The 18,734-nt window shown below is 41.0% G+C and overlaps 1 protein-coding gene across 2 annotated transcripts in view; it reads right to left on the bottom strand.

The window, feature by feature from the left end:
- The window catches only part of znf710b (zinc finger protein 710b), an 11,881-nt gene extending 11,405 nt beyond the window's left edge, over nucleotides 1-476 (bottom strand). Inside the window, exon 1 of one of the 2 annotated variants that reach the window (XM_050047497.1) lies at nucleotides 389-476. In XM_050047497.1, coding sequence (XP_049903454.1) covers nucleotides 389-433 — 45 coding nt within the window. In that variant the 5' untranslated portion in view covers nucleotides 434-476. The remainder of the gene's footprint in view (nucleotides 1-388) is intronic. The other variant, XM_050047506.1, reaches the window with a different exon arrangement.
- Nucleotides 477-18,734: the final 18,258 nt, after the last annotated feature.

The following is an 18,734-nucleotide window of genomic DNA, read 5'->3' as shown; positions in this document are numbered from 1 at the left end:
AGAGGGAGGGAGGGAGGGAGAGGCAGTGAGCAACCAGGAGACAGAAGGAGAAAGAAAATGACAAAATGAAAGCCAGACAGAATGAAAGATTTAAAAAAAAAAATAGTGAAGTGAAACAGAACGAGAGAGAAAGAGAAACGAGAAAGAGTTGAAAAAAAGCTCAAAAGAGGGAAAATGGAGTTAATGCCAGACACGATTCTCAATTAGTGAGATGTAAGAAATCAGCAAATGGCAACTTTAAAAAACAAAGAAACCCTACACAGATCCAAAGCATCCCTGAAGGCAGCTCTCTACCTGTCTCTCAGCTGTGAGGGCGATCAACCCATGTTGCCCGCCACCTCCGTAAACTACCACTTAACATGCTACGAGTGAGAGCCAATAAACTCACCACGCTCCTCCTGCTGTGAGGTTTCAGGTGCTTTAAGGATCTCATTCTTCAGTGCGAGTGTTGAGTGAGAACAGGCTACGTTCGCCTCCTATTTATACGTGAGGGATGAGGGGAGGCGGGGCTAACACTGCCCGCCTCCACCCCTCTTCCTCTTCTTCTTCTTCTTCTCCGACACAGTTTCGGTAGTGACTCTGGTCACACCAGCACAAACACAGACCAGGCACACACAAACAAATATTCTTCCAACAGATCAGCATGTGGCCAGTGGGTTTCAAAAAAAACAAACAAACAAAAGCAGCTCGTACATCACGGACGCACGAGGCTTCTTGATAGTCTGATGATAAATGGGCTAAGTCACCTCAAAGTCACAAGACACACACACACACACACACACACACACACACACACACACACCAACAAAAATAAAATCAACATCATATCAGTCTGAAATTATGGATCCACTAGGCTGGCTCCCGCCTCACTCTCGCTCCTTTCTTCCATCTCCGTCTGTCATTCTTTGTCTTTGTTTCTGCCTATCCCTGTCTGTCTCTCTTCCTTTATCTGTTTATTCCTGTAGCTCCATCTATTGCTGAGTCCTTTTCTGTGTATCCTCTGTGCATCTCTCTCTCTCCCTCTCCCTCTCTTTCTCTCTGCGCCTTTGTATCTTTCACTTTCTCATTTATCAAGTAAGGTTTATGAGTACAGAAAAGTGTTGGAAGATTGTTTCGTGCACAGACTTGGATGCAAGTATGTGATAGGGAAAAGGGAAGAAGGGAGAGAAAGAGATGGAAGGTGACTGACAAGGAGATGAGCGAATGGATGGGAGTGAGAGTGAGAGAGAGAGAGAGAGAGAGAGAGAGAGAGAGAGAGAGAGAGAGACGATGGAGAAAGAGAGGAGGAGGAGGGAGTGGAAGGAGAGAATACTGAAGGAAGAGAGAGGGGAGGGGTGGAGGGGAGAGACAGAAAGAGAGAGGGAGAGAAAGAGACGGAGGGGGATGGGAAGAGTGGAGCAGAATGCGGTAAAAGAATAAGAAGAAATGGAAGATGGATGGAGGGAAAGGAACAGATAAAATGAGAGTTAAGGGAGAGAATAAAGGTGTAGTGCTACTCTCAATAATGCAGCAAACAGGCCAACATATCCCTCTCTCTGTACCTCATCACACACACACACACACACACACACACAGACTGGGCCGCTGATTGACACCTCAGGAAAACACGTTCAAGGTTCAAGCGCGAAGACCTTTCATCTCTTTTCACGTCATCTCGTGACCAACAAAAATTAGGGGAGCGTGGGGAGATGAGATAGCCGCGGAGCTGTGAGGCGGTGCCAACGGTGGCCTGAGAGTCTACAAAGGTCATGCACATCCTGCCAATGATGAAACTGAGACAATACAAAAGCTGCAAACTATGGAGGCAAATGAGGAAACAAAAGACTGATTGACAAGAAAATATGTTACAGACACAAAACCTACATTCAAGATGGCCTGTATGCATTTTGCAACACACACTTTGGTCAGTGTCAACACGTGAGGACTCGTGAAAGGGCGCAAATTGACGAACCAAAGCCTGACTTCTTTTGCTGGAATTCCTAAGATAATGTAAGTCAATGAGAGCAGCCAATGAATGGACAGTTGATGTAGATGTTGGTGTGTATTATAAATGAGTATATATTGATGGTATGTTCTCTCTGCAACATGCTGTATAGCCCCAACACTCATTTCCATTAAATGACCATCTTTCCTTTAGAATAATCGAGCAGCCTCCCATGTCACAGAACACAACTACAGTAATAACAGTCTGAGCTTCTCTGTTTGCAATTGCAATGTGAAGAACAGCCCTGTGTTTACTGTGCGCAAGACAGCCACTGTGTTGTTGTTTTTTTCAGGATAGAGTAGTTTTACATGGCATGAGTGATAAATACAGAGAAATGCTTGAGCCCCTTTTACACTGCCTGTTCAAGGTGGGAATGTCACACTGTTACTCCATCTCACTGTTTCCTTACAAAAGGTGCAAACAAGGAATGGGGGGCCAGAGTGTTTTGTCTTTAAACCGGCAGCAGAGGTGGTAACAGTGCCAAATCAAAGCCTGTGTAAAAGGGACAGCTAGCAGGATGAGACGGATGTGACATTTTGCCAAGAATTTATATACGTGAATCACAGCCGAAAGATCTAAAAAGCAATAAGCAACCGAAAATGTCCGCTAATTGGGGAGACAATGACGTCACAGGGATGGTAAATGATTGTTACTGGCGTAATCAAGAGTCTTCGCTGTGGCCCTATTACGGTAAAAAAGGGCATTAGACTGTAGGTGCAGGGTAGGGCTGGGCAATATGGCTTAAAAATAATATCGCCATAGTTTTAAGCTATATCACGATACACAATATATTTTGAAATCTCCTTTAAAGTACTGTAGAACACTAAAACACAAAATTATTAAATAAACCAGTTACAATAAAGTTAAAAAAGAACTATTGTATTAAAGTTGAATGAAGTATTGTCGTACCTAAATTAAAGTGGAACCACTGGTGCTTTTATTTTGAAGCACCTGGTTTGTCTCAAGCTGGAAGTGTAAATGTTTTTGCTGTGAACTTGAAGCTTGTTAACAACACTTAGCTGTAGCAGTTAGCAAAAAGTTAGATTGTTGCTGCTGCACCTTTAAATATCAGGATGTAGGCTATTTACTGTGAGCTGAAAACACAGCTCCGCAATTCATATTTTAACAGTGTTTGCAAGTCGCACTGGTGCTCCGTGGTCACAAAATGTGACTAAATAGTGGCAGTCCGGAGCCCTACAGGTACAAAGACACACGCTGCCTCTGCTCATGCCATCGTTAATCTCATTAAGTTTAACTGTTATCACGGCAGTGTTAAATGTGATGATTTTTTCATTGTAAGCTGGAGACAAACATAACAACTCTCTAGTCCATGTATTAGTAATAGCTGCAAGTGGCACTGGTGCTCCATGGTCACAAAATGCTACTAAGTAGTAGAGTTCTGGAGCCCTGCAGATGAGAAACACACCTTGCTGGCTATCACTCAGAAGAAAGTGATCTGTTAGGTCGGAATAGTGTGTGTGACAGATCATGTTTATGAGTCTTTCTTTTAGTGTGTGTGTCTGTGAGAGAGCCCCAGGAGAGAGCAAGAGAACCGAAACTTTGAAGCGAGTTCCCTGTCAGTGGGTTAAAAAAAAACATGACCATTTATACTCGATGTTTGCAATGTTGTTACTTTATACATTGCAAGTGGAACAAGCCACAATACATGAAGTATATTCAATATATCGCTCACTCTTGTGTAGGGGTCTTAAAAAGAACTGCTAAATGTTCAACAACTAAAAGGACGCAACTGATCACTTTAAGAAACCAAGGATCTGATCAAAAGGATCAAATCAAAATCTGAAAGAGATGGAGGGAATTTCTACTCTTGAAAGCATTAATTCACAATGACCAAGGACTACTAAGTAAATCCTGAGAATGTCATAAGACTACTGGCTGAAATGAACTTCACTTCACTTCATTCATTAACTACAGAACATTCATTAGGTTTGCTAGATAAGAAGTGATTGCTCGATTCTTAGACCTTGGGCTCTTGGAAAAATGACAGACATTTTTCATAATTTTTGGACATTTTATAAGCTTAATTTTTAATCAGCTTTAAGAACATTTGCTTTAAACAGCAAATGTTCTTAACAACTCACAAACCATTCAGCATTACCAGTATTTCTGTTTCTTTTGCCAAAAGTGTTTTCTAACATAATGTCTGCATAATAATGCTGGGAAAATTTTCTTGGCAACTAATTTGTGGCTGTTTTGCAGCACTAAAGTTCAGGGGTAATTTGTGGATTTGGTTCCAAGCCTGTCTAATAAAATCACTTTTTCTGACCCCATATCTGCACATATACTTATAATGATCTCTTATTAAAATTGTCATAACAACTGCTTCTTGTTATTTTCCCAATTTCTCAGTGTGGACGACCAGCTGATTCTGATGTTGTGTCAAAGCTTTATCAGAAGGCCAATAATTGTTTTAAAAAGGTATCTTATCTCTCCGTGTTTCATATGGGAGTTGACATTCAGAAATACTGCAGGAGCTGAGATGTGACGAGTGGGGGTGTCTTGTCTCTACTTCCAGCCTCACTGATTCCCATGTTTTCATCTACAAAATAAAACTTTCCACAAATAGTTAGCGTTCTCTGTGTTTATGCCACAACCCACCTCCTGTCAATCAAGACCCAGTCAAGCACAAAACAACACAAGATCTTTCCACTGGATATCATCTGCAAATTAAAGTTAGGCTTAATTTTACAATGTTATGGGTTGAGACATGCACATTAAGGAAAAGTAAGGAAAAACTGTAGATGAAACTTTTCTCACGCTGCTCTTATAACTGGTCTCTTTTGCATTGTTCAGCTTTAAACTCTCGATCAAAACTGCAACTTCCTTTGTCATAAATTATCTAAAAACTTTGCTTTCCTGTTGCAAAAAGCTCTAATATTCTTGAAACTGATGGTAGCCCGAGATAAGAGAAATACATTTTTCCATAAACAGACCATTCTCCAGTGCAGCTACGCAACATGCCAAGGGGTGTGTGAGTAACATTTCTCAACTAGAAGAACTCCCTCTTGAGTCCTTCTCAAAAACTCAGGATTTTAAAAATGCAATCTGATCAAGAGAAGACTGCTTTGGAAAATAGCAAGATTTCACCCAAAAGAAATAAAAGACAATTTGGGACCTAATTACACAACAACATATGGTACAGATAGGTACGGGTACCTGCATGTCTCAATGCACTGCAGTGCAGCCAAAAAGATAGATGTGCACATGCCAAAAGCTTGCAAACTTGCAATGTCTGCATCTGATGCAAAGCACCCACAAGCAAACCTCTTTCAAAGCTGTATGGTCAAGAGCAAAGTCTGCGTTTTCTTCCTGTGTAGCAGCAGTCACAGTTTCCCACTGATAAAATCAAATGGGAGAGTGAAGTGGAATCTGACCAAATGTGGCTACTCAAGATACATTCTGATGCCTGGTGTAAACTGCTGTCTGTCTCAGCTGTGTCCAGACTCGCTCTGAATATATCCGGATGAAAAGGACATAGAGTTTGGAACGGAGCTTGACATGGTCTGGACAGAGCTGGCTGAAAGACTGTTTGGCCGCAGTCGTCTTTGCAGGCAGCCATGTTAGCGCCACATTCCTGGTCTCTGAGAGTGCATCCAGAACTTCTAATTCGAAGTCATAAGGCGTCTGGCAGTGGCGACATTTGGGTATATATGACTCAGAGTGCTGAAATGATTGAATTAATCAGTCAAAAACAATCAGTTAGTTATCTGTTAATCAATCAATCATTCACTGGTTCTCAGTGTGAAGATTTGCTGCCTTTCTTTACTTTTACATCATTGTACAGTTTTGAGCTTTTTAAATTGTTCACTTCTGGTCTCATTTCTAAAGATTTACTTATAATAATCGTTAGTTGCAGCCCTAATTTGCAAACAGTACCACTCAAACAGCGAGGGCAGGAACTGGAGCTGGGTATCAGTCCTCTACATATTTTGGCACTGAGCGAAATGTATCGGAAACCACGGAAAAATTGGCAGCCAGTGTCTGCTCATATTTGTACTCACAGTGTCTAATTTTGACTTTTTCACTATCATTTATTTTTAATTCAATTTACTGACTAATTAATTTTGGCAAAGCTCTTGTAGAGCTGCTTATGTTTATACAACACTTAACAATGAAAAACTTTGGCTTCTTTTGATACATGAAAAAAGAGTTCTGTAGAAAAACATGTTGAAATTTCCCAAAGTGTCGTAAATATCAACCACATGGGGGCTCTGACAGATTATACAGATTTGTGTTCTGACCACAAAATAAAATTAGATCAACTTCAGTTCTGAGAATTCATATTTTTTCCTGTCATTTTGCATGGCAGATAGATTAAAATACAATAACCATGAACCTCCACCATCATTGGTATGGAGAGGAAGCCTGTCAGAGGTGAGATAACAAAAATAATTGTTGTAGTTATACATCAAAAGTGCCGCTGCAGTCACTGAATTCAGCCAAAAGTGTCAAAGAAATAAAAAGTGAACTAATTTGAATGGTAAACCGTAAAATCAGTTTTCTCACATCAACAGTTGTTGGACGTTCCTCGCAAATTTGCACCTTGGGAGCCATAGTTCTTCTCAGCCCATGTTTTTATATACACAAGCTTGTTCCTTCAACATTTTATCAATGAACAAGACGACACTGTCTTTAGGAAACATGAATGGGATCTCCTCTCACTTTGCAACTGTATTGTATTGAAATTATTAAAATCATATCCAGCCTGAGCAGCAACACTTGCATTTCAAAACCTCAGCAAACTTTCCCTGGTTGCAGCCTCCAGCTGTGCAGAAAGAGCAGCTCAGTTTATGAGGCCATCCTGTCTGTGAACCTGAGAGGTGAGGCTGTCACCTGGCTCACCTAGTTTACATTCCTGTGAGAACGATGACCATCATTTGTGGTTCTTTTGCAGGCCGGCCAGTTAGCCACTTGTTGAACACAGACAAACAGAAGCAACCACCATGTTGGGGTGAACGGCTAGATTTGACGCCGATTGTTACGGGAGGCAAGGGGTTATATTTGGGTTAATGTGAATAACAGCGGCCGGTAAAGAGCGCCACAGATGGACAGGTTAAATAGGGAACAAATATGCATTGAGGAGAGAGGAGGAAGAAGCTTATAGTCAAGATGCAGCTTTTATTGTAGGATTTTAACTGTTTCTGGTGCTGAGGTGTTTGTTTTTCCTGTGATAGAAAACAGTTTTTTTAATAAAGTTTGTATCATAAATGTCACGGGGGAATGTGGTAAACAACAGGATAGAGAGAACATGGAGGAAAGAGAGAGAAAGGGAAACGGCAGAGGACAAAATGGGGGCGTAATAGAGGAAGCAGAGAGAGAGGGAGAGAGAGAGAGAAGAGATGATTGCATGGAATGAAAGAGGGATTGAAGGGGGAGGGAGGGGAGGAGATAAAGAGAACAGGGACGGGAGGGGGAGTGAGTGAGCGAGTGAGGGAGTGAGTGAGTGAAATGGTGGAGTGAGAGAGGAGAGAGAGAGAGAAAATGAGAGGCAGCGGTGGGGGAGGGGAGGATGTAGAGGGAGAGCAAGAGAAGCAAGAGAAAGAGAGACAGACAGAAAAAAAAGAGGGAGAGATGGGGCAGGGAGCAACGTGAGAGCAAGACAGAGAGAGGGAAGGAGGGGCAGCGTGCAACGTGAGAGAGGAAGAGAGAAAGAAAGAGAGAGGGAGAGGAGAGGGAGGGGTAAAGCGTGATGGAAACCGAGAGCAAGAGAGGAAAAAAAGGAGAGAGAGAAAGAGGAGGGAGGGAGGGAGAATGAAAGAGGGAGAGAGAGGAGGAAAGAGGAACAGAGAGAGGGGGAGGGGAAGAGAGCTGGAGAGAGGAAAAACAGAAAGAGGGAGCAAAAAAATAGGGAGCGAGCGAGGAAGGGAGAAAGAGAGCACAGAACCTATCTTGCTTTATTTTGTGGTTTCAAAAACATGGCTGCAGCAAAGGAGGAGAAAAAGAAGAATGGGACTGTTGGTTTTTGCAAGGCCTCGCTCTGTAACTAACACACACACACACACACACACAGTAACATTCTAATAAAGCAGCATCAGCTGTAATCACCTATGTTAATCAGTGTAGGGTGAACACAGCTCCATTCAGGTGTATTGTGATGAAGTCACAGATGGGGAGCGAGGCCTTCCTAAAGGCACTATTTTATTCTTCTTAACTGATCTGATGCTTAACTGATGTACAATTGAAATATCGGCCGATTTTATCTTATCACACACACAGTACATTGGTATCGTGTATTGCAGAATAGGGCTGCAAGTAGTGATTATTTTCATTTTCTGTTTATCTGTAGATAATTCTCTTGATTAATCAATTAGTTGTTTCCGAAAATGGTGAAAAATGTCCAAGATGACGTCCTCAAATGTATTGTTCTCTCCATAATCCAAAGATGTTCAGTTTACTCTCATAGAGGAGCAAAGAAAATATTCACGTTTAAAAGGGAACAATGCCCATTTTCAAAATTTGTACATGTTTTTCTTTACAGTCTAAGAAAGTCCACAAATATTAGTAAACATGAACAACTCTCCCAAATCTAAAAACTTGTTATCAGGTGTAAAGTCTGGAGTCTGGAGTCTGGAGCTGCTCCATCAATAGGGAATAAGGAGAGGTGTTATAGGTGACAGTGATACCCCCTTTGCCATCAAATCTGCTCTGGTTCTTGAACCTTGGTGCTATCAATGAACTCGCCCGTTTCCACCAGTTTTGATCAGAACCACTGTAATGAAGGATGCATCATCAACAAAGGGCCTCGCACAACGCACAACAGAAGTAAATAGTAGAAGCAAGATGGCGGATCACACTGATTACCAGCAGATTTTGTTCTGCTATTACAGATATTTTTTTAAATTCAAAAACAAGCATGGACCAACTATTAATGAGACCACTGCACGCTCTTTTTTTCCGATTACTTTTTATTTAACATCTCTGTTTTTGCGTTCTCCATCCTCTCTTTCCGACCCGTAGAATATGACACAGCCATTGATGTCTTTACAGATCGCACCTAAGGTTAAGGAAAAACTGCTATTTTTTGGTTCTAACTGGGAACTAACTTTTCAGATTCCGAACCAGTTTATTTTTGGTCGAAATGCTCTAAACAGTTCAAAATTAGGTGCAGGAACCAGAACGGAACTTGTTCCATGTTGGTGGAAAAGGGGTATGCGAGAACCCAGGACAATGTTCTGAGTATATGAATACATTTTCTGTTTCAGAACAGAGACACTACAATAATATAAAGCTTATTTGGGTTTAAATGGAGCAGCTCCAGATTTTATACTTGATGACATCACTTGTTTGAGACTTATTTCTCTGGTTTGTGGCTTTGAGGGAGAGCGACTGATGTTCAAAAACACTGATTAAACATCCTTGGCCATGGAAATAACACATTGGAATGTTCAATTTAAGTGGTTTTCTCCTTTAAGAAGCTGGAATCAGATAAGTTTGACCTTTTCTTGCCTAATCGATTAGTCAATTATCAAATTAGTTGGCGTTTAAATTAATAGTTGACAACTAATCTATTACCTAATCAATGCAGTTTTACTGTGGAGGTTTTCAAAGCGTTTTCAAATTACGCTGTGGCCTACACTTCAGCCATCATCCAACCATCACTGAGTTATGTTGATGCTGAGGAAAATTTAGAAACATCATGATTCTCAATGAAGTTCTAGAGATACAAGGAGCATCTCCGTTCTGTGATTTCTAAACGGATTTATGGATGTTTATTCGAAACGGACATCAGAGAAAATGATATCCTCAGAAAGTGGAGGACAGAGTTTCTTTGTCATTAACTGTAATTCAGGGTTTCCTCTATTAGTTACATTGATTCAGTAATAGCAGCACTGTTAGCACAAAGGAAATGATGTAAAAAGGGAGCACTGGCACTGGATCAGCACTCGAGATCAGCACATAACCTGAAAAAGGTGAATCGGTGCATCAGTTCAGAACATTAACATAGCACTACATTAGTGAAAAAGGTGCCCCTTGGAAAGATTGGCTGATTAAGTGAAGTATGTGTCCATATTTGAAATCCAGGTGATATTTATACACTTGGAAAGAGGACGGGTAACATTAGAGTAGGGATATACAGTATGACACATTTAATCATTTTAAGCCTTAGCAGGTCAAAAGGAAGTGCAGCAGAATACAGAAGAAGAGCTGACTTCTCAGGGCCAGGAATATTTTTGGATTATTCTCTGGATGCTAAAGCACGAGAAACAGCATAATTCAATTCAAATAATATGTGTTGAGAAACTTTTGACAGTTATTTAAACGAGCCAGAGAGCCCAACAGCAATGAAACTTGTAGGAGGACTGCTTACCAACTTCTGAAGTAACCACTGAAAGGTGAGAAGGTTGTGACACAGCTGACCTCGAAAAACTAGTACCAATAAAGACAGACTGGCCAAACATCATGTCTTGTGTTAAAAGTTGCACTTAACCACAAAGAAAGTAGTAAAGCACCAACATAACTCGCCAGTGGTTACTCATCGGGGTACTTGACTCGACAGATAACCATGCTGAGGTCTAAATCTGCCGGTATAGCTGGTGCTGTGATCAATGTTAAGCTGCCATTATAAAAATAAAGAATGCCTGATTTTGTGAGTGCTCATTGCCTCATGTAATCACACCTCAAAATTATTATTATTATAATTACTGATGATAGATTGCGCTGGGTTCGACGTCAGCAAAGGAGGTCGCCAGAAGTTCCCACCGCCAAATCAAACGAGATCAGACTAATCTGAGCCAAGTCCTCAACAAGGGTGCGTCTCAAACCCATCATAGATCGGAGGTTCCAGACGTAAAAGCGGAGTCACTACAGATGGTAGATTAGGTGCTGCTTCCTCAAAGTGACAATCTTTTAGGGTTTCTCAGTTATAGGCGGGTGGGCAGTCACACCGAGCCACCCCGTGAAGTGCCACGACGAGCAGGCGAGCCACGCTGGCACAGTTCCACTGCTTTTTCCATTACAATGTGGTGGCGTGGTAACAGCCAAAGCTTATCTTGCTCACCTTGACCACAGCTCGCAAGCAGGTTTTTACAGTGATGGTTCAGGTTTGCATTAAGTGTGAAAATGGGAAGTGCTCCAAGTGGCTCTGAAGATTTCTCTTGTTATTCCTATGCAGTGGTCCTGGGTGTTGGCAGCTATGGACAGGCAGTCTGTCTTCAGAGATGATACATGGGTGGAGTGTGACCATAACCAGGACCAACTTCTGAACAACAGTCGCAGCAGACACACAAAGATGGATGTGGGAGGTTGTTTTTTTTTAATAGTACAGCTGTAATCATTTTGCAGTTTGCTGCAAATATCACAATTTAAGTCTTAGACTGTTTTGTGTCAGCTCTCAGTAAGTATCTACCAACAACAGGAAGTAATAATTTAAGAAATATAGTTTGAACTTGTCCTTTTGCCATTGTGCTTACATGTGAAAGGTTTCACACACAGTACACGCACAAAAACAACGTGAAAACTCATGAAAACTCTGCTTACGTACTTATGAGCTTTGTTAATAGTCATAATAATGCAGATTAATATAGAGGCGGTTGCTGCAGAGATGTAGCTACAGTACACTCATGCTCTATTTATAGTATTAGTAAATACTTGCAAATATTGGACTCCAGTGCTCACCACCATTAATAGTTATGGGGCATGAGAGAATTCAGAGTTCTGCACTTTGACACACTCACATTATACTGGGTTGAAATGAGAATTCATAAATAGCTGAACTCTGATAATAAAGTTCACACAGACCAGAGATAAGTTAAAGGAAAACCTGAATAAATTAGCGAAGGACTAAAACAAATGCAAATGGATCCATACAGGACTCCACGGGTCACTGAATGGTTTGATGAGGATGAAAATGATGTGAATCATATCATGCTATAGCCTTACTATACATCAGGGGTCAGATATGAATGTGCGCACCTTACGCATTCTTCAAACCAGGCGTACACATGGTTTTAGCTGAGATAGCTGCCGGTAAAATGAAAGTAATAAATATTAAGTAAGAGATGTAACCTTATAATTAAACACTGTTTTCTGCTTGTTTGCTAATTTCACTGATCATGTTATTATTTTTTCAGGCTGCACAGCGTTTTGTAAAATGTCACCCAAAGGCGCATTTCTAAACTTCATTTTAAATTACTTACTCCCTTACTCCCTGTCAATGATCATTTAATTTGACCCTGAACTGTGGTGCACAGTTTCAACATGAGCATCATATGAATGAATCATTGATCATCCTTCTGAAGTTTAATAATATTTATAATTGAGATTTTACTGCGATGTTGGTTTGTAGAAACTTAACGAATTAGTAGTACGGATGCTGCAAATTGCCACAGTTGTGCGTAATGACAGCCGCTCTGGCACCACTGGAGAATCTTAGTGATGCGTCAGTGAAATTAAATTTTTTTCTTTGCTGTTCTTATCACCGACAGGTCTGATGAGTGGTGAAGCAGGAAGTATCGATATTCAAACAGATGTTTAAGGGCGTTTCTACATTTATGGTGAACTGCAGGAGTGGAAATGAGGCACATGCACGTTTGCCAGGTTCCACAGAGATTGAGATTTGTAAAACAGGATCAGGTTTTATAAATCTGATGAAAAGAACAGTATGCACATTTTTGTCTCTGTGCGTACACACAGATTTAGTGGTGAATCTACACAGTTTTATGTATCTGGCAACAGATCTCAAACCTAAACCCATGCAAGATTTTGTTCCAGCGTGCCCAACAAACACTGAGGCTGTTCTGGAGACATTTTTCTTTACATCGCTCCCAAACGTTGCTCCCTGTCTCCCAGTACTCCTTTAAAATTAATGACCACTGGTCCAAAGACATATTTACCTCTGTAAATATTTTGATCCTGAAGCCCCAAAAATGACAACTAACAAATATCTGAGAGTCAAACACAGTACTTCAAACCTATCAGCTGACATATCAGCCATACATTGGTATCGGTCGATATTTGCCTTGTTGACTGCAATCAGCCTATCTGCAAATATGATGACATTCACCAATGGCAGTCGCCGATGTTTTTCCATTATGTTACGTCAATTTTGCAGGCCAAAAACAGAGGTCTCAAAACCAAGGGCATTCAATCATCCTGGGGACCATAAAAAATGTGTTTGGGTTGAACACAGATCCTCCCTGGGACATCGTCTGGGAAAAAAGGACAAAGTAAACTCACTATCGACACGAGGACACACCCTGTTGTTTCTTCTGATAGCGCTACATTGTGAATAACAAATCCATGTTGACATCATCAGGAGAAGAGCTAGTTAACCTTAGCTGTTAGCAGCTAGAACTTACAGCTGACAGAGGCTGCATTACGATGTGTTCAAGCTCTCATCCTGGAAAATGAGTACTGGGTGAAGGTAAATTATAACACTCGTATGTGTTCAAATGTGATGTGTTTCTGGGGAGAAACTTGAATAAATGCAGGTGTTTGAAGGAGACACTTTTTGATCTTTTCACAGCAATTTAAAACAGATATCAAAGAGGGATTTATATACATTATATATTTAAAAGGCTTTTGAAGCTGTGATTTTTTTCCCCCAAAGAGTTTCAAGGTTGTTTCATAAATTTGTACGACTGAATTTGTGCTCACTCAAAGGTAGTGTAATAAAGGGTTAAATGATGATTAATAATGAAGATTTCTTTGTTTCTCTGGCACAAAACGAGGAATAAATAACAACAAAAACAATATGAACATCATCAAAAAAAACACTGGTATCAGCTATCAGCCAAACTGTAATTTCAAACATCGGTTATCGGCCCAGAATTTCACAATCAACACATCCCTACCAACAAAGAATGAAAATAACAGCATGCTGGATCTGACACTAATCAGCACTGTGAAGGGAAGAAGCTTCCTCCCGAGACAAACATGCAGCCAACACCAACAGCAGCTCTGGCCCATAAACAGCCATTTCAAACTGCGGAATCGAAGCAGTGAGCACCGAGGTCGAGCACCACTGGCCACGGGTCGAACTGTGGTTCAGTGACCCATAAGCTTCTCACTCATTTCTTGAGATTCCCGGGATTAAGGAAAAACAATGAAGTCCAAAGTACCAGGGCAGAGAGTATGAAGTGCTCGCTTACTTGTGCCACTCCTTCATACATTTTATTTTTTGTTATGATGGGGCAATAAAGGACAACATATAACACAGTTAGGTTTAAATGCCTTGAGTTCACGTTTTGATCTGATATCCACATTAAACTGTCATCTATGAATATGCCATCAAAGCTTAGAGCAGATGTAAATGGCAGATTTAAGGTAGCCTATTTGCAGAGCTTGAGGCGAGTATATAGTATAATATATGTATGAAGAGCCGTCCTTCGGGAATTAAGTCCTGAATTCCCAAACACATGGTGTGTAAGCTGTTCCTGGTAACATGTTGTCTTTGCTCTCCTTAAATGTGTGTGAAAAACAGCTACCCGACTTATGAAATACACATTTACACTGTTGAATTTTTTACATTATCTTCCTGTAGATATGAGGATCAGCGAGATGAGTCTGGTTTTGTTTAATGTTTGCAAGGACATCAATCCAAACTAAACATTGAAATATCTGTCCCAGATTTCATTTCATCGCGACCATGTTTCACCCTCATGTTACCAATTCACTTAGAATAGCAAAATAAAATGTCAAGGCACGGAGCTCTCAAACAAAATGACTCTGAGTGGAATTATGAGAGAAGACACAATTTAAAGTCTCAATAAACGTCTGCTCGGCTGCGCTGTTAAATGCTGCTGTGGGCCTACCATTTTGTTCCGGTGCTTTGTAACAGTTTCAAACTACATCACTCCTTTCTCCTCCTCTCGCCCATCACTCTTTCCCCATGTTTCCATGGATACACCCCCTCCCCTTTTTCTCTCCACACCCCCCCTTTTCATCACTTCCTTCTTATCTTTTCTCTTCCAGTATATCCCTACCACTCCTTCACTGCTGTTCTTTCCTAACCAGTTTCTCCCTCACAGATCTGGTTAAATGCACATTTGGTGTGATGATCAGGATCTCTGCACCATGAAAAAGTGAATTTAAACAACAGGATTAATGTTCTGGTATATAATATTGATCCCTTGAGGGAAATTCTCTTCACACTTCTCCACCAGTTTGAGATCAGCTACACAACAGCGCCCCCACAGACAAGATGAAGACCTAGCGTCTTGCTCAAGGACACTTCAGCAGGGTAGACATTTGCTGAAATGGAGATTTAACGTTTCCCTGTTGAACATTTAACCTTTTAACCCTTACAGTGGCTTGCTGGAAATGGAAATTGAATGATGCACTCTTAAGTCTTTTTCTCCTGTGTATGCTTGAATACAGAGGAAGATTATTGCACTCGTTATCATGTTTATCTGTTTAAGGGTTTCAGGTACAGCCTGTAGAAATAGAACAGACAGCTGCCACAAAGGCTAAAAATTCATAGCAGACAAGCACCCGTTGGTTAGAAAAGGGAACAGAAAGGAAATAAATATAGATAACGGAAACAAATGCACTTCATTTGCATGAGGCCAAATAATCCCATGATGCAACACTGAAAAAAATGAGTTTAAAGATCTTAAAAAGGAAATTGTTGTGCTTTTCCTTATTTTCTGTCTTATGTATATAATATTACAATATTACAATTTTATCTAATGTGGCCAAAGTTTAAAATAATGAGGTAAACTAATGTAAAAGTAATCACTGTGATCAAAAACCTCAGACTGTTCTCAACACTTCAAATGTTTTCTTCCACATTGGCTACATGATGACATCAGATCCTGACAGATTTCTTTGGTCAGCTGCTCCAGGGACACTACTGCAAGTGTTTACATGACCTTCCCTGCTACATGTGGCTACATGCTAACGTCAGGGAAACATGTAATCTTGGTGGCTGATGTTGTTCATTTCCCCCCGATTTCAGATCATATTCCTGCTGGAACATGTCCAATTGTGTTAAGAAGCTTTTATTGGGTGATTTTCTTTAACAGTAGAAAGTACTGCTACACTCTAGCCCTTTTTAGATAGGAATTGTGCAAATTTGCAGAAAAGCCCAATCAGTCTTTTTTCAGCATTGGCAGTATAAAAACAAAATCGGGGAGGGTGGAAAATTGCTGCCTACCTACTTTTGTTTATACAGAATGCGCCTTTTTCGGGGCAATGGGGGCGTGAGCAAGTAACAAAACGTGTAGCTCAGCACGTGACGTAAACAGTGACGTGGGAGGGAAACTGCAGCTAGTCAGGCGGCGGTAGTCAGACGGCGATCCTCTCATAAGTCGGCCCGTTCTTCACCGTCCCCGTCATCTGATGGTTAATGGCCTCTTCGTTTGCAAGGGCATGGAGGGCGCACAATTCTTTGTCTCCCTAGTTGCTCATCTTTACAGTGTCTGTCAGGTTTGCGTTTCCCTCTTGCGACTAGCTGCTCGCTTCCTGCTATCAGCTGTTTCCTGTTTATCCACCGCCAGTGGCTCGCACGTGCGATGTCATCAACAGCTCCTCGCACAAGTCTTCAACAGCCCCTCCCATTGTGGAAGGCCGCCTCGGTCTGTTTAAACTTAAAGGGTTTCGCCAATATGACGAGGCGGAAAATTGGGCACCTCGGATCAACTCGCCTTTCCGCCTATGTGTGTATAAACGCTCGCAGTTGGCCGGTAGTTCGGCCCAACATTCGCGGAAAATCTGGCAGTGTAAAAGGGCTTCTGTTACAGTCAGTCCACGTCTGCAATGGCGGTGCAGACTCAGAGCCACCCAGAGGGCAGATGTGGAAGACCTGGAAACGCTAACCAATCAGAGCAGACTGGGCTTTTTTGGGAGGGGGGCTTAAAGAGACAGGCGCTAAAACGTTTTTTTGAATATTAAAGCATGTAAACGTGTTCTAGTAGAAACCCAAAAGACAACTATGAACCTGAAGATGAGCGTAATAGGTCCCCTTTAACTATTCAATCTGAAATGACACTAACGGCTAACAGTCTCTCCACTTCAAGCAAAGTAGTTAATTCATTACATTCTATTTGCAAAGTCTTTTGTGATGATGCTGATCCAGTTTGTACTTTTTCCTGAATTCTACAATCCTCCCAAAATCTATCACTGCACACACTCAAGTACAGCTGCTAACAATATTGTCATTACACAATTTTAGGTTGATTTAAAACTCCTTCTCATAGTTATATGAGAAAAGGAGGGGTTCATACAATGTTGTTGTCCACACTGGAAGTTCAGAGTGAAAAGTCAGTTGTCATAGAGAGAGAGAGAGGAGACGCAGTTTTGTTTAAATACGGGGATAAATACACACATTTTCAGAGTCTCTCCTATAAGACACCCACAGTGTTACAGTTGGTCGTTCATGTGAAAAGTCTGTAATTGTGTGAAAAATTTAAAAAAGAGAGCTAGGGAGAGCAGTTCAAACCGTGACTCACTTCCCACTTCCGCACAGCTGGCCAATCAGGGCATGAAGTGGATATGTTCGTCGGATGGTTGGTTTCGAGAAATTACAGAAACGGTCACACAGTTTCCGAAGCTGTCTGACCATCCGACAAGCCATTCAAATGAAGCACACTGGCAGCTTAAAATGGACACTGTGTCCTGTTCTCATACAGGGTTTGTATGGAGATATTTAATCTGTCAACATCAGCCCAGATTCTAAGCAATTCCACACCTCGCAGCATCTTTTGGATTAAACGCCAATTCAGTGTGAATTTATTTGCATTGCATTGCATTGCATTCTTGTGCTGCAAGCTCCTTCATCACATGTACAGCTGATTCTCAGCATCCTGCACACACACAGAGTAACAGAGTGAACCCGGTAGCACCATCAGAGGACTGTACGCACTGAGGCAAGCTGTGAGGACATTACTGAGGAGAATATTTTTGTTTACTTCTTGTTTTATTTAGGATTTGATGGTTTGGTCATTACATTATCTTTAACAAAAATTAATAAAACATTATGATAAACTGTAATAAAACCTTAAAGGCAGACATAGAGGGAATCGAGAGATGGTTCGAGTTGAGAAGCAGTTCCAAACTGTCCGATACTACCGATTACTTTTATTAGTGCTGGCATGTTTTTCTAACAGTTGCACATTGCAAAACAATGACATCTAACCCATGTGTCCACCCTACTGGAAACATGCAACAAAAAAAGAGTCACGGCGGAGAGGAAGAAACGAACCAAAGTGTGGCTTTATTTCATGAAGAAAGACAACAACAGTGCTGCTTGTAATGTCTTTGAAATAATGATTTCAAGTAAACCTGAAAACACCACTAATATGCTGAAGAATCTTTCTATGTAACATGGGATTAAACTTCAGGAATGCCATGTATTTAACACTCTACGCACAAATACCACTGCAGTGCTCCCCCACTAAGCAGCACATCCGTTACCGAGGGTAAACATCCTATGTTATAACATTAGCGCCACACAGGCAGGCTTGGCGACTTATTTCTTTGACTAAGAAAACCTAAATAAAAATCAGTGTTGTACAAATACTCTCTCCTTTCAACCTTTATAGACCTACTGTTTTGCACATAGCAAACTGATCAAGAATAATAAAGAAATCAATAAAGAATTGGACCAATAAGCAGAAATGATAATGACACAGGCATCAATAAAATCTTATCGACTGCCACCCCTACAGCCATAAATCTATCTACTGTAGCTTGACCAATACTGGATTTTTGAGACTGGCCCTGTTTGGGGGAAAGAAATTGATACAGCATAGTATCGTGATATTTTTGTGTGGCAAAATCGTATCGTCAC

This window comes from Epinephelus moara, chromosome 1, assembly GCF_006386435.1.
Source record: "Epinephelus moara isolate mb chromosome 1, YSFRI_EMoa_1.0, whole genome shotgun sequence".
Lineage (NCBI taxonomy): Eukaryota > Metazoa > Chordata > Actinopteri > Perciformes > Serranidae > Epinephelus > Epinephelus moara.
Note: the sequence above shows the minus strand (reverse complement) of the source record. Positions and strands in the feature narration are given on the sequence as shown.